A 24,920-nucleotide genomic window follows, 5' to 3' on the forward strand; every position below is an offset into this window, starting at 1 on the left:
CATAGTTAAATTGGGGGTCTGATAAATACCTCTTTTGTCTATTTTAATCATAATATTATAAATTATACTTTACTGAAAGGCATCATACAGTTCAATAATGAATGTAAGTCCTCCTTTAAAAAAAAAAAATTCCTTCATAGCTACACTCTTGATAACACAATTTTAGATTTTTTTAAAATTCAGAGTTGGCTTCTTTAATAAGAATGGTCCTAAAGAGTCAAGTCAGGTTTACAAAATGTAAATTTAGATATAATTGAGATTGTGTTTAATTTAATAGCTACTTCTAATTTGAACACATCAAATCACCTACAAAAATATTCTGGAGCCTCCATTGACATCAGGAGGATTGTTCTGCACACTTGAAAATAGGTTTTAGCACTTTCACTCTCAAGTCATTACTGGTGTTTTGTGGGTTACTTTCAAATTTGATAATTCCAACCATATACTATTCTTTTAAACTTTCAGAAGTAATTTATTTTGCACCTGTGAAATAAGGAACATAAAGTTGTTTTCAATAATGAAAAGTAGAAACGTAAATGAGAATAAAATAGTAAACTATCTAAAATTTCATTTTATCAAATGAAGTTGAAATTGCAACAAATTACCATTTTTAGACTTGTATGATAGCAATTATTTACTATTCTGAATACATATTAGAGATTACTGATTAAATGAAAGCCTGGCAGTTGGACAATTTTCTGTTTTACTCCTAACTCTTAGTTTATGCATTAAGAGGATGTGGCTTACTATGTGCTTATGAGAAAAAGTTAACATGTCAAATAAAAACAAAATCATCACAACAAAACAATTTGTGAAATAGACTATAGTGACATTCTTGGCTCAAAAACTTCAAGCATTCCTTCTTCACTGTTCAAGAGGTTTTAAATTTATTAATCATAGAATATTCTTGGAGGAAATCATTAGACTTATTTAACCTTGGGAATTGAAATATATCTTCTTTTACCCTATCTACTTTTATACCATCAGCAACTGTAGCTAATTCTGAACTTTATATTATTTTCTCACTCCAAATCCAGTTCATTATATTATAAATATAAATCTCTTTTGTAAATTACCCAGACTTTGTTTCTCCTGCAGACTTCATCTAATTGCCAAATATTATTCATTTGCCAGCTATCAAATCTTTATCTTTCCATTCACACTAATTACATTAATTCTGGTCCTTATTACTTTATATAGGGATTAGATTCAGATTGGCCTCCTTAATATCAATTTTCCCTCCTACAAATGGCCTGTGGAGTCACTGAAAAAGTTTTCTTAAATGACTGTATTAATTGTGTTATGCTCCTTCTCGCATATTTTCAGTTGAAAATATTTCATTAAAAATGCCCAAATTCTCAGGTTAACAGGCAAGTTTCTAACAATTTAGTCTTAAAGTTTTTCTGCTAAAGTTAGTAATGTTTTAAATAAACTTTTGATTTTAGAATAGTTTTAGATGTACAGAAAAATTGAGAAACTACTACAGAAAGTCCCAGCTACCTCACATCTAGCTTGTCACAAATATGAACGAATATTGATTCATTATTATTAGCTAAAGTGCACACTTTATTCAGATTTCCTTAGTTATTAGCTTACGTCCTTTTTGTGTTGAAGAATCCCATGCAGGATCTCATTCCTCAATTTTTTAGCCTGTATGAAAGGGATGAAAATTCCATCCTACAACCACACACACCTACAGACAAGACAAATTTTGACCCCACCCAATTTTTGTAGTAAACTCTCAAGCATTCATTGATCGTCACATCATAGATCCAAAGTGTTTGTGTTTTTTATACTGATGGGTCACTAGCACAACATCAAACCAGATGTTTTTCCAAAAACTTTGCATAATGTAACATCTGCTGGGGTAAAGTAAGCTACAGGAATTAGATTTGCTTTGTGCATTATTTCATCCCTTACTGCCTTATACAGTGTCTGGTACAAATAATTGTTGAATCACTTAGTATAAACTATATTTGAGAAAATAGAAAAGACTATATATCACTTTGAAGAATCAGTAATGATTTATACATCAGCATAATTAATACTAGATTTTTACCTTATTCAATATTTTAATAGATATTGTATATTAAGAGAATAAATGTGATTTTAAGGGGATGCTTATTGTATTAAGGGACCAAATTACTTTTTGTTTTCCTTAAATAAATTAGAAGCAAATTATAGATAATATACTAATTACTACCCATCATATCTATTAATCTTTCAAAATTTTAATAAGGACTTATAAGGCAACACACTATTAACTGTAAGGATTTATAGGGCAGCACACTATTGACTCAACTTGAATTTCAGTGAGATGTGGAATCAAAGCAAACAAAAATCTGGCTTCTTTTTAAAATAATTCATAATGCAGATGGAGACCCCCCCCCCAAAGTAGAATTAATGACTGTGCTGTTTTATCAAAGTGAATTTGAGTAGTTTTGGACATTATTGAACTAATCTCAGAGAAAAACTGGTTACATCTGAAGAAACTGATAGTATATCACTCAACATTAAATGGTACTAACAAATGTACCAAGAGTGTTCAAAGGAACTGGTGATATGTAAATAATAAATATAATGAAATGAATGTACATATTTATATTCACATCATAGTTCCAAAACCAATTAAGCAAAATAAAAGCATAATGCGCATAACATAAAACCAATAACTTGCCCTGTGGCTTTTAAAAAGTTGATTTTTTCTCCACTCTTTTAAATATTCAAACTTTTTTAAATGATGGTTAATGAAATATTGTCATGTGAACATGGAAATAATTAGGTTGATAAATAATAAGTCTTGAATACTTGTGTGCTAATAAGTCTATGTGAAAATGCCTTATTATCTATTTTTTCTTTTTTTAATTTTTAATTATTATGGGTTTATACATTTTGGAATTTCAAGGACAAGTCCCTAGCAACCTGGTATAATTTCCAAGCACAATTGCAGCACATTTGAGAAGTCGTGATATTCTAGTGGATGTAGGCTAAGTGTAATTTAAAATCTTTTAAAAACCTTTTGCCATTTCAACTTTGAATATAAATATATGTGTAGACATAAACATGTATATTTCCATATATATGTGTGTACGTGGTTATAAAGCAGAAAATATATTTAGTAATCAAACATAGAAAGTCAAAGTTACATCTCAAAAGAACAAATCTAGGAGGAGATTTATTTCCTAACCTCTGGGGTTCTACGTAGCCTAGTTTTTAAAAATCTCAATGTATTACAGAAGGAAAGAGTGAGTAGAAATGTAATGCTGTTTTCCTCAGTAAAAATGCCAGGAAGAAACCTGGAAAACTCTGGCTTCTGGAGAGCTGTTCCTTTAACCTTTATTATTTGAAATGTTAATATATGTTCTCCTTAAAGTTTAAACTCAAATCCCACATCATACTCTAAAGAGGGACACTTATCTCCTCTTTAGAAACTATTCAGTAAGTGAGTACTTTTCTGCTATTCCTTTTCTTAGTGATGTCTTATTATTACTTTTAGTAAACCTTTTATTTCTACCATTATTTTCACCACATCTCAATTGCTCTAGATGGACTTACTTAAATTGATGTTTTTTAAAATCAGTACACTTATATGGCTATTGTCAAAAACTCATGGAAATTCTTAATACTGAAAAATATGACAATCCTTTCTGATTCCTACTAAGATGTTAAGGTCCTTGTTCTCCAAATATAATCATACCTATGACTCCTTCCTATCTTAACCACCGTCTACACTGGTTAGAACTTCGTTATTTCTCACATGGGCTATTACTACTGTGAAATAATGAAAAGACCCATAAAATTGAACTAGATACCTTAAACTAAAATTTTGCCCCAGACACATAAAAGCTTAGTGACCTTAGATTGCTTATTTCCTCTATTCAAAATGGAAAAAGCAATGCCTATCTTATGAAACTAATGAAAACTGTGTATGTTCAGTGGGATATTTTAGATTAATAATTTACATATAGTTTAGTTCTTTTTTTAATAATTTTTACATAATTTAGTTCTTTGAAAAGTCCTTAAATATTGTATCTGCTTTTGACTGCAACAGAAATGCCCTAAAGCTTGAAAATCAATTATCATGTCACTTACCAGATCAAGATCCTTTAACATTTACCCAATGTCTTCAAGTTCTCTAAAATCTTCTTAACCCACTGTTTTAATCCTTGATACATTCTGATTTTTGCTTTTAAACTAAGCATTGGGAATACAATGGAGAATAACGAAGTATCTCCTTCGCCCATGGAGTGTGCAGACTACTGGGGGAGACAAATTGGTGTAAAAAATGTCTCAGCAGAAGTCACTTTATTAAGAAAGAAAAGAAATCAAAAGACTTCCAGGATGGCATAGAGTGAGCTAGCAGGTTTGACACAAAGGGTTTGTAGGCCAAGGTTAAAAATTCAGATTTTTTCCCCAAGTGTTGTACGTTTTAATTGGAGGAGTGACATGACCTAATTTAATCTCAAGGAGATACCTTTGTGGAAATTGTTGGTGATTAAATAATGGGGCAAAAATGGAAACAGGTGACCTGAGAGGGTAGTGTGAGAAAGAGAGGTAGCCTAGGTGGGGAGACACAGTGGAGGTAAGTGAACTAAGGACAGTTTAAGTCAAATTGGGTGGTGGTAAGAACAGGACTTAATGACAGACGTTACCATGAGAAAGAGAAAGGACAAAAGTGAAGTTTCTTTGTTTCTCACTGGAGTGACTAAGTAAATCCTAGGATCATAAGAAGGAAGCTGGCTGGAGAGTGCTTGGGAGTGAAGTGTAGATACAGTGTTGGCAGGTTTGGGATACAGAAAAAATCAGTTAAATGGAATTTAACTAAATGGTGTTTTTGCTCCATTTTATAATAGCTGTGCAAAAATTTGGATCAAGTAGCTAGAGAAATGTGAAATATCTTTAGAATACAGATGGACTAAAATGTCTTGGACATTACAGATTCTCAATAAAGTAGTATTAAATTTGTGTATATAACAGATATCTATGAATAGTCTGCAGTAATTCTAAACATAACACTAATTCTAGAACATGGTAAATATAGCATTTAAAAATGAAAATTATTTCATTTATTGCTCAAAATTAGCACAAGTACCATGTTGGCAAACTTAAGAGCCACTGAATGAGGAGATGGGATATATATTTAGAATTGTCTCATTATATCTTGTTTTCCCCAGTGATTATATATTAATAAGCTAAGCCTCACACATGAAGGTGATTTTTTAGGAGTATATAGAAATTAAATTATTTTCCAAGTGGTGTTAATGTGTTAACATGAAACTTTGTGTGCAGTCTGTCCATTTTCAATAAGACTGGCCAGGGCTAACTGCAAAATCTGTAGCAATGAAATAGAAATTATGCTGGGTAAAGATAAGTTGTCTATATAAACACCAAGCAAAAAGAAAATAAAACAAACCACACAAAGATATGAGTCTCAGTAGTAGATGTTAAACAAAGCAAGCCAAAATAATAATAAATAATCATAATTAAACAAATGACTATTGGTGGTGCTTAATTACCCTTCATAAATCTATACATTTAAATATACAGAATCAAGTTCAACTCTACTTTCAAAAGTAACATACCCTAGTTCCAACTTAGACATACTAGTATACCTGCCCTGCAAACTCTCCTTTGTACATTATTATTGAAGACTGTAATAAGCAAAAAGGATAAGGTGGAAAGACTGCAGACATGGCATAAGACAGACAACTGTTTCCCTGCTAAGGGCATCAATGTGAGCAAGTTACTTCAGTTCTCTGACGCCTAGGTTTTTTTAATCTATTATAGATGATAACAGTCATATCATCAGGTTGATGTCACATTTGTTTAAAAATATTTGGTGCACTGCTTGACACATAGATGTTCAATAATTTTTTTTCTTTCAGTTACTATTACTACTAGCCAATCTTTGTTAAAACACAGTGTGTTATATATTTATACTATTTTAAGGGTTTCATTAAGAATTATATTTAAGGTAGGGGTGCTAACTCTGCTGTCAAAAAATGAAAAGGAAAGATCAACTTTGATCATCATTAATAAACAGAAATAAATGATATTTTGGATTGTGTAATCTTTCTTCTGAGTTATGTTTATTGCTCAGAATAATTTCAACAACAAAGAAAACTCTTGGGCACAGCAATTAAATTATATGACATTATGATATCTAAATTTAGAAAGCATTAAACACACCAATGCCCTTTTAAAACTTGATGAATGATCAGTTCAGCCATTGAGCTCTTTTCATTTCCAACCTCCTCTGGTCTATCATTAATTGATCACTCTAAAACAAAAATCAGATTAGGTGACCACATTCAAAATAAAGTTTTTAACTGCCTATAAAATCAGATTTAAAGTCCTTAGTATGGCATTCAATGTCCTTCATAATCTGACTCCAACCAATCCCTTTAGTCCAATTTATTTCCACTATAACCCTACATTCCATATTGTAATAAAAATATTTCTACTTATTTTCCATTCCTAGATTATGTTATGACATGCCACATCTCTAATTCTCTGATGATGCTATTATCTCACTTTTGTACACTCAATTTACTTTTTGTCTGATAGTCCTAGTCCACTTTCAAGACCCTATTAAATTTCAGCTAGTTTGTGAGGTCATTCTCTACTAATTTCTTTAGCAGAATTAATTTTATTTATCCATATTTTATATTTACTTAATGGAATTACAGCTAGGACAGAGAATTGATATGCTTAAAGACTAAACACCTTGAAGGTACCGGCAAGGGTGTCATATACATGAGTGCTGAAGTAATATTTACTGAATGAATTTATCCGTGTCTTAATTAATGGTAATGAGATTTGCCCCTGAACAAGAGTCACAACATAATCCCATGAGTAAAATAAAAGTTCTCAGGTTTATATTTACTTAAGATTCAATCTATTGTATATTATTTCTAACAGAGTAATGTTTGCATTTATGACAAAGTTATTCTGCATTCATTAATATTTTTTTCAGGTTTTCTTGACATCTGTCCTTAAATTAAATATTGTCAGCTTGTAGGGGTAAAAAGTCAGATGTCTATATAAAGAATACTATGTAATGAACAAAATAATTCAAATTAGTAAGGAAATGACTCAGGGCAAAATCAAAATGAAACAATTTCATCTTCCAATATGAATTTTCAAAACCTTATGAAAATAAAATCCAGGGCAGACAAATCAATTTCTATGAAATATATATTTTGTTTCAAAAATAAACTCAGTATCAGAGGAAGGGGATGCATTAGTTATTGGTCTGCAAATCTTAAAAGTGCTATCCAAAATGATACTATGCTGTGACTAAATATTCAAATATGCCTAGATTACTTTTTAACTTTCAAAAGTAAATATTTATCATATTAAAACTATCACAATGGTAATAGATTATTTTTTCCATGTTCAGTATGAAGTAAGATCCCAACCGCACAATTCTATTATGATAACATAGGATACTGTGTTAAAAATTTATCTTGGGGGTAGATAATATTTTTTAATTATACTACTCCTTGAATCATCATCAGTTAACTTATTGTCAAGAATTTAAGGAAAGAAAAGCCCTAATATGCAAATTAAGTATGAGTCTACATATTCCTTATCCATAATTTTGAAATTAAAAAAATCATATCCTACTTAGTGTGAATGTTCAGATTTTTCACTACAAAATGTTAATGTGTTTGATTATGGGTACCGCCACAGAATCCAGTAGGAATGCTGCATAATATATGTATATGCACCAAATCTAATTTCTAAGATCTGAAAAATTCTTAATTCTGAAAAGAATCTGGTTCTAAGAACTATAGGCCTATATATCATAACATCTGCTTTCAAAAATTCATGACAGCTATGATATTGAAAAGTAAAGAAGAAATTAATTTTAATATGTTAACACATTTTGTTTGTATATTACATGTTCCTATTTCTTGTTTTTTACCAATTATAAATATGAAATAATGACCATATCTGTTTTTGACAGATATGCACCTCATGATAGAATGTCTTGGTAATTTGCTAAGCTACTCTGGCTTTTTAAATATCTGAGTGTCATTTATATAATGTAAATGCTCATGTGATATAAGGGATTAATGAACTTTGCCCTTCACTTTATAGAGACTGGAGCCACCTCTTATGAGCTTCCGATAATTTTTTTCTCTTTTCCTCTACATCTGTTTGTCTTTTCGAATTTATTTCTCATTTCCTTCCTTTACAGAGGAAGAATTTGTCTTTTCTTTAAAGCTACTTCATTATACTCCAATGAATATACTCTCTCTAAACCCATCCTTCAATATCTCCTTTTAATTGGATCATTTGCTTCAGTATATTGATACTCAGTGTTCTTGAATAATAAAAGCATTTCCATCCATAACACCATTCTCCTTAGCTACCCACCCCCCTTCTCTTTTTCTTCTCCATTACTTGGCAGTCTTGAAACAGCAGGCAACTTTCTGTCTTCAATTCCTGACTGTATTTCCATGGTATATACTTTTTTCTGAAATGTGTTTACCATGCACAACATGATATTTTGAAGTATATTTACCTGGTAAAATAGTTCAATTTAGTGAATTAAGAATATATTACCTAATATAGTGATTATTTTTGTAGGGAGAACTCTTAACATCCACTCTGTTTGCATTTTTCAAGAAAACAATATATCATCTTTAACTATAGTCATCATGCTGTACAGAAGATCTGTTGAACTTATTCTCCTATCTATGAGCATATATCCTTTGACTAACACTATTCTACTCTCTACTTAGATCAACTTTTTTAGATTCCATATGAGTGAGCTCATGCAGCATTTTTCTTTCTGTGGCATGGTATATCCTTCTGAAATCTGTTTTCCTTTTTCCCCATAACTTCTCTCATGGAAATCAAGAGTGATCTGTCAGTTGTCAGACTATGTAAGTGTTTCATGAGCCTTGTTTTCTTAAATTTCTCTAAAGAGCCAACATTTCTGCTTGCCTATCCTTGGCTACCGTGACAATATAGCTTCCTACCTTCTCCCCTTCCTTAGTGACCATCCCTTTCTTGTTTTTACTAAAATCGCTTCTCCTTTCTGTCCATTTTCCTCTGGACACATAAAACAGTTCATTATCCCTCAAATATTATATGTACTTTTCATATTTCATGATTGTGCATATGCTGTTTAAGTTTCTTCTATTTCTCAAAGTAAAAATCCTGTTCATCCCTTAAATCCTAGCTCAAATTTAATCTCTTGTATGAAATATTCATTGAACAATTACCAATATTCTATACCTCCTCTTTAAAAGTCTCATACCCTTCTGTTTATACCTAAAAAACAGCACATTATTTTCTAAATTTTAGTATAGTTCTAGTATACACTTGATTTCCATTACTAGACTACAAATTTCTTGACAAAGTTTGCTAGGGAATTGCATCCTTATTGGGATATTTGCTCCATGTGATCAAGAATATTTGTTTTGGCCGGGCGCGGTGGCTCACACCTGTAATCCTAGCACTCTGGGAGGCCGAGGCGGGTGGATCGCTCGAGGTCAGGAGTTCAAGACCAGCCTGAGCAAGAGTGAGACCCCGTCTCTACTAAAAATAGAAAGAAATTATATGGACAACTAAAATATATATATATACAAAAAATTATCCGGGCATGGTGGCGCATGCCTGTAGTCCCAGCTACTCGGGAGGCTGAGGCAGTAGGATCGCTTAAGCCCAGGAGTTTGAGGTTGCTGTGAGCTAGGATGATGCCACGGCACTCACTCTAGCCCGGGCAACAGAGTGAGACTCTGTCTCAAAAAAAAAAAAAAAAAAAAAAGAATATTTGTTTTACTTCCTACTCAATCCTCAACACTTGGAACAGTGCCTGGTACATACCAGAAACCTAGTAATTATTTATTGAACAAACATTCAACATCACAACTAAGATAGTCTCATATGCATAACAGACACTAAACAAAAAGTTAAAAATTCAAAACATTGTTCCAAGTAAATGTTTCTTATTTCATATAGTGAGTTTGAGAAGTTATACCTTTACGTCAGTGATACCAAATCACATATTTGAGACTGTCCTCACAACTAGTTTGTGAACCATAAAATAGAACCAGCTCAGTATTATTTTGTTTTAAACAAAAACAGTGTTATCTAGCGGATGTATTGATTTAATTTGACTATCAATTATATTTGTCTGGAAATGAAATCTAAAAACTGTGGGCTTCAGATAACTCATCTAGAGGTCTCCAGGTTTTGAATTCCCACAGAGTAAACTGCATACTTTTCCTGGCAGACTGAACTATTATTGAACTCTTTCCACTTTCTAAATGTTGTATTCTTACAGGATTCTGTCCTGGACCCTATTCTCTTCTTTCCCAATATTTTTTCTCATCAGCTTACGTGGATATAAGTATGATTCTATGCCAATGACTTCCAAATTTATGCTGCCTGACCTGTCTAATTGCCAAACTGTAATTGCCAGCTGCCTCTTCTGATACTTCATATGGGTGCTTGAGACATTTCCAATTAACATGTCTAAATCTAAACTCTTCTTTATACTGCCCAAATGTTGTCACTGCAGGGACTTCACCCTGTCTTCACCACCTTAGTAAATTGAACCATTGTTTACTCAATGACACAAGTCATAATCCTAGGATTCAATAACACATTAAGTTGTATACTACCTCACTGTTTTTGAAGGTTTTCTAAAGTATCTCATTAACCAAATTTGTTTTTTTGTTTTTTTGTTTTTTTCCTAACATCTCTGAATACAGTTTCAAATGTTCCACAGTATTGAGTCAATTCCAGCGTATGTATAAGTATTGTTCATCTGGAAAAAATCAATACATAGATAACAACAAAAACTTAATTAAAGCATTAAATAATTCAAGTGATATCCCATTTATTTGGGCATCAAATCATTTTTTTTACTCCAGAACTCCTTATCTCCAAATCAATTTCATATAAAATACTAAGAAATCCATTATAATTATAAAATTCGTGGCATATACCTAAACAAGTTTTTAATCTTTCACTTTGTTCATTCCTGCTACCTCTTCACTATTCTGGGCCTCATTTTCTCTTGCTTGGACTATTTCCCAAGCTTCCTAATTGTATCCCTGTCTCCCTGGGCATTGCCAAAAAAAATCGTCTCTTTAAAATGAAAATCTGCACTGTTACCTCCTGTGCACCCTCAGTGGCTCTCTATCAGGCTTCACATCACTGGGCTTCTAGCCACCTCCCCAGTCTCATGTCTGCTATTCCTAGTCTCACACATCGCTACTTATCTGCACCCAACAGCAACTTGACATACATTGCTCCACTTCGTCTGTGCTTCTAAGAGTTTCCTGTCATTCTCCCTTCTCCAACTTCACTCTGCCAAGTGAGCAGAAGGGTATGCTCAGATGTTTCATACTCCAGGAATTTTCTTTGATCCCCTAAATCTGAGCTGGGTTTTCATTGTCATAACTCCATTAATTTTACAGACACATGTCTCACTGCACTGACCTCATAGTTTATATGTCAAATTCTCTTACCACAGTGTGAGCTACTTGAGGACCCAGTCTGTGCCTTAGCTCATCTTTGTACTCTTTGGCACAATTGGTTATTAAAAAAAAAAAAAAAAAAAAGAATGAGTGAGTGAATAAATAAATGAATGCAAAGCTCTCTTGCAGCCACCATTGCTTAGTACAATAAGAAAAGTATCAAAAACCAAGAGTTAGGAAAAGTGTAGCTATTGTGCACATATTGAAGAAATACTTACAACCTAGTGCTTGGTGATAAAAAAAAGTAATGTCAATGACTACATCTGGAATGATACATTTTATTTATCTTTTGGAGCTTTTATTCAGTATGTGGCAAAGAATCAAGAATCAAGCTCTCAAACATAATTACTTACATTTTCAGATTATCTTCAGATAAGGAAAGAAATGTAGCACTGCCACAGATCTGATGTGCCTGTTTGGAGACATTGAGGTCTCCGTTGTAAGCTACAGGAATGGCATCATAGGATGAAAAGAGCTCTAGACTGGAAAACTATATAAAACTGGAACTAGTATTTCCTCTGCCACTAACTTGAAGAGTAAAGAATCTGTCTATTCTCCTACCTAGAAAATGGAGGAGTTATACTTTAAGGTTTCTTCTTATCCTAATGTTTTGTAATATGATTTTCAAAAGAACAGAGGACCTCTAATATTGGAACATGCTGTTAAAGTGAAGTAATAGAAAATTTCTGGGGGAAGTTTAGACCTATTAAATTAACAAAATTATTTTCTTACAGTTCTTAATTAACTGATGAGCTGATAACTATTCTGAATGTTCTTAGTTTATGGGCATACTCCTAGTTTCAGAAGAGTGTACTTAATTTTAATAGAGGATTTTATTTATAAAAAGTAAAAAATACTGTCAGTATAAGAAACTGAAAAAAGTAAAAATCCATTTTTTTGTTGGGATATTTGAGAGAGACAATAATTCTAAGGCAGAAGAGGGTACCCTTTTGGGACTTTGGGAAAGACTCCCAACATTCGCTAATTGAAATGTTTTAGCAAAAGTCATTGCTGCGCTTACTAAAGCAAGACAGTCTCAAAATTACATTGAGTCTATAGTAAATCATGCAACATTTGTCAGGAGGCTTTAAAAGGAGCAAAAAATGTGAAGCTGGTAAAATCTCTATTTTCATGATAACAGCTGCTGGAATCTAGAAACAGATGTTTGCACATGTGAAAAAGAGATGTCATTGAAACTTTTAAAGGTAGGTGAACTACTGGACAGTTGCAAAGTTTAATATGCAAAAATAAAGTGAAGCTGCTCACAATTTGGGGAATACTTTATCCAGAAAATGTAAAGCCAGATGAATTCTGAAAGTCATAAAAGACAGCACAGGAGGGTGGGCATATTGACAATGAGGTGCTATTAGATAAATGCATTCTAGTAAAAACTTACAGGGCTTGAAAATAATAGGAAGTCCTGGAAAATGCTGCAGTTTTTTAAATGCCAGTTAACTTATAAAGCAACAGTGCCTTTAAAAATTTGTAAATGATTTTTACTGGCATTAAATATTCAGCAGTCCCTTGTTTTTCCCCATATATGACAGTAATTTTCCATGTCTTTCCTAAGACAAATTTACTATTAAAAAAGTTTACAGCAGCATTTATTTTAAAAATTATCCTCAGTGATTGGCAGATGGCTGCTAAGAGGACAGACACAGTCATCACCTTCGTGTTCTTGCTTATATGGAAGTGGTTTTGCTGTTGCCTGTCATGGGAAGGTTTGGGAAAAGAGACTGCTTGGTTGGAAGAGTTCGAATTGCAGTAACCATGACACAGAACAGAACACAGAGAAGCTTGAGAATATAAAAGTACTGTACTGTCCTGCTACTTTCCTATTCAGGGTCGGTTCTGGGGGAAATTGTAAAGTAGGTCAAGTTTGTGTTCAGCACCTTAATCCTCTGGCTCAGTTACCTCCTCTCCAAATCTGCGTGTGTGGTTCTATACTTACCCCAGAGGGCAAGAGCCTTAACTCCTATTCTCCCATTTCCCTACTATAGCTTTCTTAAATACTTCCTTCACGGTAAAATATAGGTTGTGGAAAGCTTCTTAAACTGTTTCCTTTTGAGACATAATTTAAAAAATGATGAAATTGCCGTCATTACACAGAGAATTAGGAAGGGAGATTTGAGGGAGTGAGATTCCGAGATTCCACCAAACTCTGAAATTACATAACCCAAAACTGCAGTCACTTACAGTAGCCTAAGCCTGTTTTGATGATGAGGCTCACAAGCAAAATTCAAATATTGACTTAAACAAACAAACAAAAAATTCATTAGCTTTAGTTTCTGTAGTTTTCCAGAGTATTCTTTAGGAGGAAGGAAGGCAATCCTTAGTAATGTAATTTAGTTTTAAAACTGGAATTCACTAAAGCAAACCCAGGTAATGCGGTATTTTTATTATTCTCAATTTTCCATGGATTTTAAGAATTAGATTTAATCACAGATTCCATTGTGAAATTTTTTAACTCAGAATGTAACTTAATAAGTGAGATTTTCTAACAGTAGAAAGAGGACAGGGGAGTCATAGAATTGAACAGAAAAATAGAAATTACAAGGCAATTAAATAAAATGGAAAATGAGAAAGAATCTGAATGGAGCAATTCCTAGGAAGCCAAAAAGTCCTTGAATCCAGTCACAGGGGAAGGGATTGACAATTGGCCACCCAATAGTGGTGTTATATATGGTGATGTGTCCACTGCCACCCCTGGCACAGATTGTCAACAGAATTACAATGTACAGTTCTATTCTACTAGCTTTAGGCTTCAAGAACTCGGTTTGAGTCAATTATAAAGATATCAGAAGACTGATTGTCCTCGGACAATTGAGAATTGTCACTTGGTTATCAATAAGGAGTTCAGAGAAATTGCTGGTGAGCATTTATGAAGACCGCACATATTTATTATTTAAGAATCAGTGGAGACTACTGAATTTTAAGGAATGCTTTTTAAATCTTTTTATGAAATAAAAGTTATTGCTAACAATCAAAATAACTTATAGGGCTTCTAATGGATAGAAAATTCAAAGGTACATTACTTCTTTAAAGAAGATGACGTGTGAATAATGCTCTGAGGCATAAGAAGTTAGCTTCAAAAACGCTTCAGAGTTTTTATTCTTTATAAAACTGTATGTGTCTCTTCTTTACAGAAATAACATTACATGTATTTTTATTAGTTTTTAAAATAAATCAGTTTTACTTATTCCAAAATAAGAACAAATGTACTGTACTCGATTTCAATGTATTTTGTCATTTTTTGATAAACAATGGCTTATTAGGTAGAAGTATGTATCTACCCGTCTTGTTAAGTAATGTGCTATTATGATATCATGCTGCTTCCAAACACTTGGATTGTTTTATCTATTTATCTAACACCTACCTACCTATAATATTTGGTAATCGACTGTAGAGAGAATCTAACAGAGAAGCAGGGCACAAAAAATGCAAATGGAAAGAAACTAAGTACATTCTTTGAATTTTTTTTCATCCTACTAAAAGAAACTAAAATAACCTCTTTCTACTAGAGGATTTGTTAACATAAAATCCTTAAATCTATCTTCAGCTGTAGCAAAGTACATCACACTTTCAATTGGATGCTGAATCCTTTCAACTGTCTTTACTAAAGTAATGGGCAATATATTACCAGTGCCATGTATTTAGGGTGTATAAACTGCTGGTAGCAAAAATACACAATATTAGGAACGGAAAAAAAATGGAAAAAAAATTAACAGCACAAAAGAAGAAAAACAAAGTAATATTTATGCTAGTAAAATAAAATCTCAAAAGTCCCAAGTCATTTCCAAAGGAAAACCATTCTTGGGAAAGAAAGTATCATTAAAAATATGAATATTATTTTCGAATGGATTTTCATTTTTAAATTAAAGAAATATTGGAATTTAAAAATAAAATATTTTAATATGAGATCATTTAAATAGGAAAACAATCTGACTAAACTTATACAAAAATGTAAAATATAATCTGCTACAGATTTTTAATTGAATTCTGTGTCAGGCACTGCTATACACATTTTTAGTAAGAGAAAAAGATTTATACACAAGTTTCCTTTCACTTAGCTCTTAGTTTCTTTCTCGTAAGAGGAAATTTACTTTGTTTTTTTGGAATATTTTTAAAGGTATTAAATTAGGGTTTAATATTTGAAATCTACAAGGGAATTATTTGGATCTGCTTGTCATCATCTGTCATTTATAAAGAGAGTTCTTCTTTATATGTGTGTATTGACTAAACTGTGGCATCTCCTCTTATGATGCTTTTCAAATAAATTAAACAGAATATATTGACCAAGATAATAGCTGCTTACTTCTTCAACATTTAAAAATTATTTCTGAGGAAAGTGTTCATTATGTGACTAATATAAAGCACTGTTTAAGAGAGTAGGATTTGAAGGCATTTTTTTTTCACTTCTAATACTGCCTTCACTACTTATAAATGAGGAATATTAAAAAAAGTCACTTAATACCATTAAATGTGAGAGAAACAGTACTTACCTATCCTATAAATGAAACAAAAATTAAATAGAATAATATATTTTAAGTATTGAGCAAATTACAAGCAGTCATTCAGTCAATGCATATGAGCTATTTTGATCTCCTCCATGGTTTTCACACATTAACTCAGGTGTTAACTTACTTTTCGATGTTTATTTCATATGTTATCATAGAAATGAAGCAAAATGGTTATTTGAGGAAATTCTGCCATTTGGAGACAAAGTTGTATATAAAAGACAAAAGTTTTGGCATGTCTACCTAGGATTAAGCTCCAACCTGCTATGCAGGTTAATAAATTTCAAATTATTTCAGTTTTCTTATATGTAAGATAAAAATAAAATCTTTTTAGCTGTTTCAGTTTAAATAAGCTAATGTTGGAATAAAGTTTTCACTGTTTACAGTCAGTGGTAAGAACTCAATAAATTCTAGTCCCCTCTCCCAAATCTAGGTAGGTAGATAGATAGATATAAACATAGATACATAGATGCTTAGAAAACAGAAAGACAAACAGAATAATTAATATAGATGATGGAGAATGATGGATAGAGAAATAAATAACAGAGATAGATGAAAGCTGAGAGAGAAAACATGAAATAGAAACAGAGACAGAGGTGGCTAAGGCCATACCACACTGAACATGCCCACTCCTGTCTGATCTTAGCAGCTAAGCAGGGTCGGGCCTGGTTAGCACTTGGATGGGAGAAATAGAGACAGAGAGATCTCCCATCTCTCCTAGTTACATACGGTTATTTGAAGACAGGCTCCAAGTCAAATTTATTTTTGATATTCCTGAAGAATCTAACTTCTTACATATTCAAAGCACTTAATAGATATTTATTAAATGAATGAATAAAGTAAATCAATAGATATATCAATAAATGAAATATTATTTCAGCTAACTTTATAGGTCATGCTTTAAAGTGGAAGACAGTCTTTCTTACCTACATAATTCATAAAATACCTAAGCGTACCTTTTAGAGTTTCAATAATTTTTCCATATTTGCTAATAGGTATGTGTGGAAATTGCCTGCTTTATAGGAGATATTTCTATTGGCATTCTTATTCCTAGACTAGCAATTATTTTATGGGTAATATTAATTAAAGTACATACCAACTTTGGCATTCTTTTAAGAATAACCATTTTCCTAAGACATTACTTTTGGATATCTAAATTGAAAAAAATAGCTTTTCAGTATAAGTTGCATTTTGATACAATAAATGAGACCACTTCCTTTCTCTATAGGAAAAAAAATACATCAAATAGACTCCAATCAAATACATTGCTCAGTTAGTGGGTGAAAAGGAATTAAAGAGTTAATATGAACTGCAGGTTGTTTTTGTTTATTTGTTCGTTTTGTTTGTTTTTTTGCATTAACAAAGTTTCTCGTAAAAATATGAAAAACTCTTTACTTACTCTAAGAAGCTTTGTTAAATAGTAGCCAATGAATTATCTATCAAGCACTGTATGTATTATACATACAGATGTGTCTATCTCATGCTAGGTATTTACATGTCAAGAGGCAAAAACCCCATTATTTAAAATATGTCTCAAAGATACATATGTTATAATATCACAGAGCCACAACCCATTATGACCAATCAAGTCACTTCAAAGTAAACATCCAAATTTGAGGAAATATGAATATTGGATAAGCATTTAAATTGCTTCTGTTAAAAATGATTTTAAAAACAATACTGCACTGTCACACAGTGATAGTGGTAAAAGATCAGGAATAAAGTCATCAGTTTAGCACTTACTACTTAGAAAACAAGGCTTTTTATGAAGTATTTTTTAAAATAAATTCAGCATAATTATATTCATTGCAGAAATATTAATATATATTTTATACTGAATATCCATATTTATGTTGTATATATGTAAATAAGTATATATAAAGATATATATTTTTATGTATGGGTGTTGTAAGTTTGTATTAAGATTTTAACATGACAAAAAACATTAATAACACTATATCTGCTGATGCATGTATGATAGGCCAACCTGTACAATAGGCAAAAGTTTATATAAATCATCAATGAAAAAAGGACTTATAGCTACATTGACATAGTTTAAATATAGTTTCTCATTCAAAAACAACTGAAATAATAAATATAAAATATATTTAAATGCTATCAATATTTCAAAGACTAATATATCAACTAATCTAACTAATGCATTTGTAATCCTAAAATCTGATGTATATAATAGTTCTTTTCATATTTTACAATAGAACATAAAACATCTATTCATTCTCTAAGTCTTACATATAAGAGTAGCTTAATTTTCTTTGCATGGATCATTAGCAAAAATTTCATTGTATTTGAAACAATAAAAACATCTAAATTAATAAAAATCCACATAAAATGAATAAATTGGAGATAGAATTTTAGAAAAAAATATCTATTTATTAAGACATATTTCTTTGTTATCTCTATCAGTAAACAACTTTGTGTTTGATATTCATGAGGACTTAGATGTAAATCAAAAGAAGGAACAAAATCTATTATTTGACTCTCTTGAAAAACTAATCTGAAGCTAAAATCCAAACTAAAAATAAACCAACACTGCTAAGAGCTATAAAATTTCTATCAAGTTTTCATTTCAGGTGAAAAGTATTGAATTTACTAATTTAGTACTGTAAATTAGCATAATACAATGTAATATAACTATCTAGCTAACATAAGCCATACTTTCCTTGTTAGTAAAACTCAAAATAGGAAAAGTTAGGAAATGTCCACAAAATAAGAACAATCAAGTGACTTTGGTCAAGTTCTTATTTTAAGAAGATTAAAGACTGATACCCATGGCTTTCTTTTTTTGGTTGTGACTGTGATATTGAATAGTTGTTTTTTGTCTGGGGCAAGCTCAGGATTTGCTGTTTCTTTGATACATTATCAATGGTCCATTCCACCGTGATAAACTGCAACTCTAGTACTAATAGGTTTATAATGATTGCTTAAGCTTTATACTTTGTAAGCATTGGAAGACTTCACTCACCTTGTTCAAGTGGTTGGCTTTTAGTTGAAGTAGTTTTCATCTTGAGTGCCTCCCTAACAGACATGTCACAGCAGGAGCCTTTGTTAGTGTCTTGGTCACTGTCAGCCTGATCACTGTCCCCGTGCCCACTGTCTCTCAGGCTGGCTCTTTCTGGGTCCTTAAACGTGGAGCTACTGAAATACATATAAAGAAAAAGAAGAGAAAGTGTTGTCTCTACTAGTTTGAATCTGAAGTGTAGTCTCTTGCAAAGCAATTTTGACATGAATGCAAATGGAGAAGCTGAGAAAGTTATTTAATAGGCCTTACCTTTGAACAAACTGCTGCCTGCTGCCCATGTAATTGGGCTCTGCGGGAAAATTGTCTGTCTGTGAAAGAGAAGGAAAAAAATACGTATAGTTGTACACTGGACAAATCTCCTGCAGAGCAACAAGATTTCCTAGTGGAAAAATGATTAATAATTCAAAAATTCCCTTAATCTTCAGATTTGTACATTTTAATTAAATTGGAAATTGCTGACATGTAATTATGTACTCAGAACAATTAAATGATTCCGGTCCACAAATTACCTGTTAAAGTAAACAATGAGCCTGTCATAACTGGCATTCTCTTTTAGTGCCACGATGGATAACACTGTCTGTGTTGTTTCATTACTTAGATATTAAGATTGAATATTTGTGGGAGGAGTGGGAAAATGGCCTAATTTCTCCATATTAAAAGTGTGAATTATTTAATAATACTCATTTTTAAACATAATTACATCATCTGCTGGGATTATAAGCCCTTCTGGATGTAATATCATTTAAAGTCATCCACTCCTCAATTAAGAGATACAGAGCCTTTCCTTCAAATGTTATCAGTAACAGATACAAGCATATCACATATGGTTGAACTCCTTTCTACAATTCATCTTCAGCTTCATCCCAACTATGGAAATTATATTCAAACAATCCAATGGAAATGAGTATTACTTTCTAGTTATTAAAAACAAAGTAAAATACAAATAAGAAAAAAATGTTACTTAAAACATTGAGAGTAAAGACATTGAGAAACCAGGCTTGTTTTTGTGGTTGTTTTTACTGCTTCCAAACTGACCTGGAGGTCTGCCAAAAAAGAACTGAATTCTCCTTGTATCATGGAACAGAGTCTTTTGGGAGAAAGAGACTGGATCTTTCATAGATTTCCCTATACTGTACATTCATACACATTACTTCTTCTTGCAGCTGACTCAGTGACAAAGCTTCTCCTGTTTTCTGCATCACTTCATATCACGCCATTATACTCTGAAGCAGCTATGGGTTTGTACAAGATCATCCAGCATACAAGTATCAGTGACACAGGGAGCATGCAAGTCATGAAGCAGAGGGCCCAAGGTAAGGCTTAATGTAGTGCAATATGTGCTTTCTTTATAAATAAGGCTAATTTAAAATAAGAGTGCTCTTTTTCTTCCCATATCATAATTTAAAGTATTTGGCTTTGTGAACAATTACTGGGGGGGGGAAAGACATGCTAAGATAATAGCTGAAAGTATTACATAAGTTTCATTGTCAAGTTTGGGGGGAGGAAAAACCCCCACAGTTTTTTTAATGTATAATTTTTCTTTTGTCCAAATGACCTTTATCAAACTACATGCAAATATGAAGATGAACAAAGTGAATTCATTGCTCACTCCTCACCATTTTTAACTAATTGTTAATAGCAGACATTTTCCATTAACATGTTGTACTAGTTTCTAGATTCAGTGGAGCATCTTAATTTTTATTTCCATAATGACAAACTATCAATTTTCAAGCATAACTTCCAATAAAATTAATGGTGGTAACCATTGCCAGCGGCCAGATTGTTTGCCAAAGAATTTCACAGATTTTTAAAACTATTATAGTTGCTTAGAAACTTCACATTTTAACTTAACAAGATCTAGTTCTCCCTTTGAATTGGTCAAAAACATGCATCCAAGACATTCTTGCTGTCAGTTAGAAGCTAAGCGTGAATGAGTGTCTTAGAACCCTTCAGTAAAACAGAACTCCAGGTATCAAGAAGAGAGTAAAACGTAATGTGATACTGGATACTCTAGTGAGAAAGTATAAGCACTATTATAAGTAAATTATATATCTTGTGATTTTATGGTTTTTTTTTTTTTTTTTTTTTTTTTTTTTGAGACAGAGTCTCACTCTGTTGCCCAGGCTAGAGTGAGTGCCGTGGCATCAGCCTAGCTCACAGCAACCTCAAACTCCTGAGCTCAAGCGATCCTCCTGTCTCAGCCTCCCGAGTAGCTGGGACTACAGGCATGCGCCACCATGCCCGGCTAATTTTTTCTATATATATTTTTAGCTGTCCATATAATTTCTTTCTAATTTTAGTAGAGGTGGGGTCTCGCTCTTGCTCAGGCTGGTCTCGAACTCCTGAGCTCAAACCATCCGCCCACCTCGGCCTCCCAGAGTGCTAGGATTACAGGCGTGAGCCACCGCGCCCGGCCCTGATTTTATGGTTTTAATAGGTGGAGCCTCATAGGATGTAGATTCCTATTCACTTATACACAAGGAGATAGAATGAAGAAACTTCTCTTGTCTTAATACAGACAGTATCTAAAAATGTTAGCATATTATTGAAGTTCTAAGCAGTTGCAATAAAAAAAGAGACTTAAACTACAAAATAAAATCATTTGCTTATTGAATGAATAGCTGTTAGAGTTTATATATATACACACAAGTGTATATACTGTATATAGATGTAAGATTATATATATACACACATACACACATACATGTGTGTATGTGTGCACACCTGCACATGTATTTATGTATCAGCGTGTTTGGTGAACACTGGGCAGTGGTATTGCTACCTCGTCTTGTTTTGATGAAGACAGAAACAAGAGGAAAGGAAAAGATAAGGGAGTTTGGGAGGGAAAGAAAGAGAAGAAAAATAAAAGCAGAGGGAAAAGCAAGAGAAAAATACAGAGAAAGAGAGAAGGTGGGAGAGAGAAGCCAAAACATATATGAAAGAAGAGTGGAGGCAGGTAAAAAGAAATGTAGAAAAAGAAAGGAGTTGGTTTATAATTATAGAATTTCACAATGTATAATTTTACAAGTTTGCAGATTCATTAGTAGCAGAGCATCAGAAGTTTGCTAATAATGTCTACACTCATTCATTAAAGTAGATAGGAATGTGAGAGATTGTGTGTCTATAATTACCATAATGAAATAGTCATTTGGCCTTTAACAAACATATAACTAATTCACTATTTTAAAAAAAATACTATGTTTTTAATATAGAAAGTAACATTTTCATTATCTAGGCTCCAGGGTGTCTAAAAACTCATTTAAAATAATCTGAATATGAAATAACAGTATTTACATAGAAAAATGAAAGAGAAAAGAAGTCATATGTACCACAGCATCATGTAATTTAGAAGTAGAAGAGCTTTCATATTTTTTATAACACTATACTCCAAAATTGAGTTATACCTTATACGTCTATACTTCTTAAATTTTAAATCTTGGAAGAAAGTAAAATTTGAGGTTAGACACTTGTAACCTTTTAGATTTCGACGCAGCAATTAAATACGAATATTTATAATTCTTGCAAACCTTATCATCTTTCATACAAACTAATCACTGTAATGTCTTCTCCTCAAACTCAATTTGAACACAGTAACTTTTAACTATTATTTCAAAAAACATATGATTTGTCTAGCATTAAAAAAATCATATGTACTTTTGGATTGGTGGGTAGTTACATAAATGCTTTCAAGTAGACATTTAAAAAACTTAGGGTATGATGGTCTATTGAATCTATTCAAAAGTCAGTAATAAATGAAACAAAAGTTATCTATTTTTAGTGATTTTTTCTCATAACAAAACAGGTCTAAACTAACATACAACTGAATGTACCTTCCTATTTTTGTCATTTTGTTTTTTTTTGTTATTTTGATTGTTAAGGATAATAAAAATTTAGATATTCTTTACTTTCCTTTCTGTGGAAAATAAACAAGCAACCAAGCAAACACTTAAAGTGAATAAAGTCTGCAGGATATGAATAGTTGTTTTGACTATTTGCCTTTATTTATTTGTCTACTAGTATTCAGCAAATTGTGGTACATTTTTAAATGATAATCAAAATCAACACTTTCATCAGCAGTATTTAATAATAAATTATTCCTAAGATATGCCATATTCTACAGCTTGCTCATCCTATTAGACCTCTGAAACACAAATCATTATTTAAAAAAAACAAGTGTCTCTGAGAAAGGTCAAAAGAAAGCACCATGTACACTATTTGAGTGATAGGTACACTAAAACCACTATAAAATATATACATGTAAGGGAATTCAACTTATATCCCTAAATCTATTAAAAATTTTTAAAAGGGTGGTGGGGGAAAGCACTTAGTAAAACTGAACCATGTTGGCTGAATTTGGGAAAGCTCTTTATTTGTGGCAGTAGATCAATTTAATATGACCACTTCCTGTTAAGAATTTCATTTGAAGGTGGATAGTAAAAGTAGTGAAAAGAGATTTTTTTTACTATTAAAATATTAAAAATAAAATTTTAATAGTATATCAAGTATTTCACAAAATTCAACATCTATTAATGATAACAAGTCTTGGCAAACTAGGAACAGAAGGAAATTTCCTCAACTTTATAAAGGACATCTACAAAAAAATGTAGAGCTAGCATCATACTTAATACTCAATGGTGAAAAAGAGAAAGCTTTCCCCTCAGGCAAAGAGGTCCACTCTCACCACTTCTGTTCATCATAGTACTAAAAGCCCTAACAAGATAAATAAGGTAAGAAAAATAAATAGAAGGCATAACAATGGGAAAGGAAGAAAAAAATGTTCACGGTTAATATTGTTGTATTTACAGACAATATTATCGTTTAGGTAGAAAATAGCAAACAGCCAAAACAAACCAAACTCCTTTGAACTAATAAATGAATTAAGCAAGGTTGCTACATTTAATGTCATCACACAAAAATCAATTATATTTCTATATTCTAGAATGAACTATTAGAAACCAAAATTTCAAAAGCAATACATTTAAAAAAGCTCCCTATAAATCAAATACTTAGTAAATAAATATTTTAAAAATGTATAGGATCTGTACACTGAACATTATAAAAACAATGAAATAAATCAAAAAGGCTTCTATAATGGAGAAGTATATCATGTTTATTGATTAGAAGACTCAACATGTAAAGATGTCAATGCTCCTCAAATTATATATGTAACATAATTCCATGCAAATTCTCCAGCACGATTTTCTGTAAATATATATGAGATGATTCTTAAACACATATGGAGAAACAAATGAACTATAACAGCTAAAATAAGTTTGAAAAAGAAGAATCAAGTAGAAGGAATTACACTCATCTACAAGACTTACTATTGAAGCCACACTAATCAAGACTGCAGTATTGCCAAATGAATGAACACATAGATCAATGAAATGGCAGAGACTGTTCAGATGTAGATCCACACAAATATGGCCAATTGATTTTTGACAGAGTTGCAAAGACAATTCAATAGATAATTCCGTAGGCATGAACTTCGAACTACACTTCACACTTTACACACAAAAACTCAAACATGAATCAGAGATCTAAATGTAAAGCATGAAACTATAAAATTTTAATATAAAACCTAGCAGAAAATCCTTGTGACCTAGTGTTAGATAGTTCTCAGACATGATACCAAAGCATGATTCACAGAAGAAAAAAATTGGATTTTATAAAAATTATAAATGTAGGTTTTGCAAAAGACAGAGTTGAGAGGATTTAAAAACAAGCTACAGCCTTTGAAAACATATGTCACATTGTATGCAGAATATATAAAAATTTTCAAAACTAAACGCTAAGAAAAAAAGATTTGACACTTCACCATATAGACTATATTGATGGCACATAAGTACATGAAGAGAC

The 24,920-nt window shown here is 31.9% G+C and overlaps 1 protein-coding gene across 1 annotated transcript in view; it reads right to left on the reverse strand.

The window, feature by feature from the left end:
• PCDH17 (protocadherin 17) overlaps window positions 1-24,920 on the reverse strand; it is a 91,057-nt gene that overhangs the window by 36,928 nt on the left and 29,209 nt on the right. The window contains exons 2-3 of the mRNA XM_069467191.1: window positions 19,311-19,369; window positions 19,005-19,177 (exon numbers count right to left, since the gene is read on the reverse strand). Coding sequence (XP_069323292.1) covers window positions 19,005-19,177; window positions 19,311-19,369 — 232 coding nt within the window. The remainder of the gene's footprint in view (window positions 1-19,004; window positions 19,178-19,310; window positions 19,370-24,920) is intronic.

The sequence above is a fragment of the Eulemur rufifrons genome, chromosome 4, assembly GCF_041146395.1.
Source record: "Eulemur rufifrons isolate Redbay chromosome 4, OSU_ERuf_1, whole genome shotgun sequence".
NCBI classification, from domain to species: domain Eukaryota; kingdom Metazoa; phylum Chordata; class Mammalia; order Primates; family Lemuridae; genus Eulemur; species Eulemur rufifrons.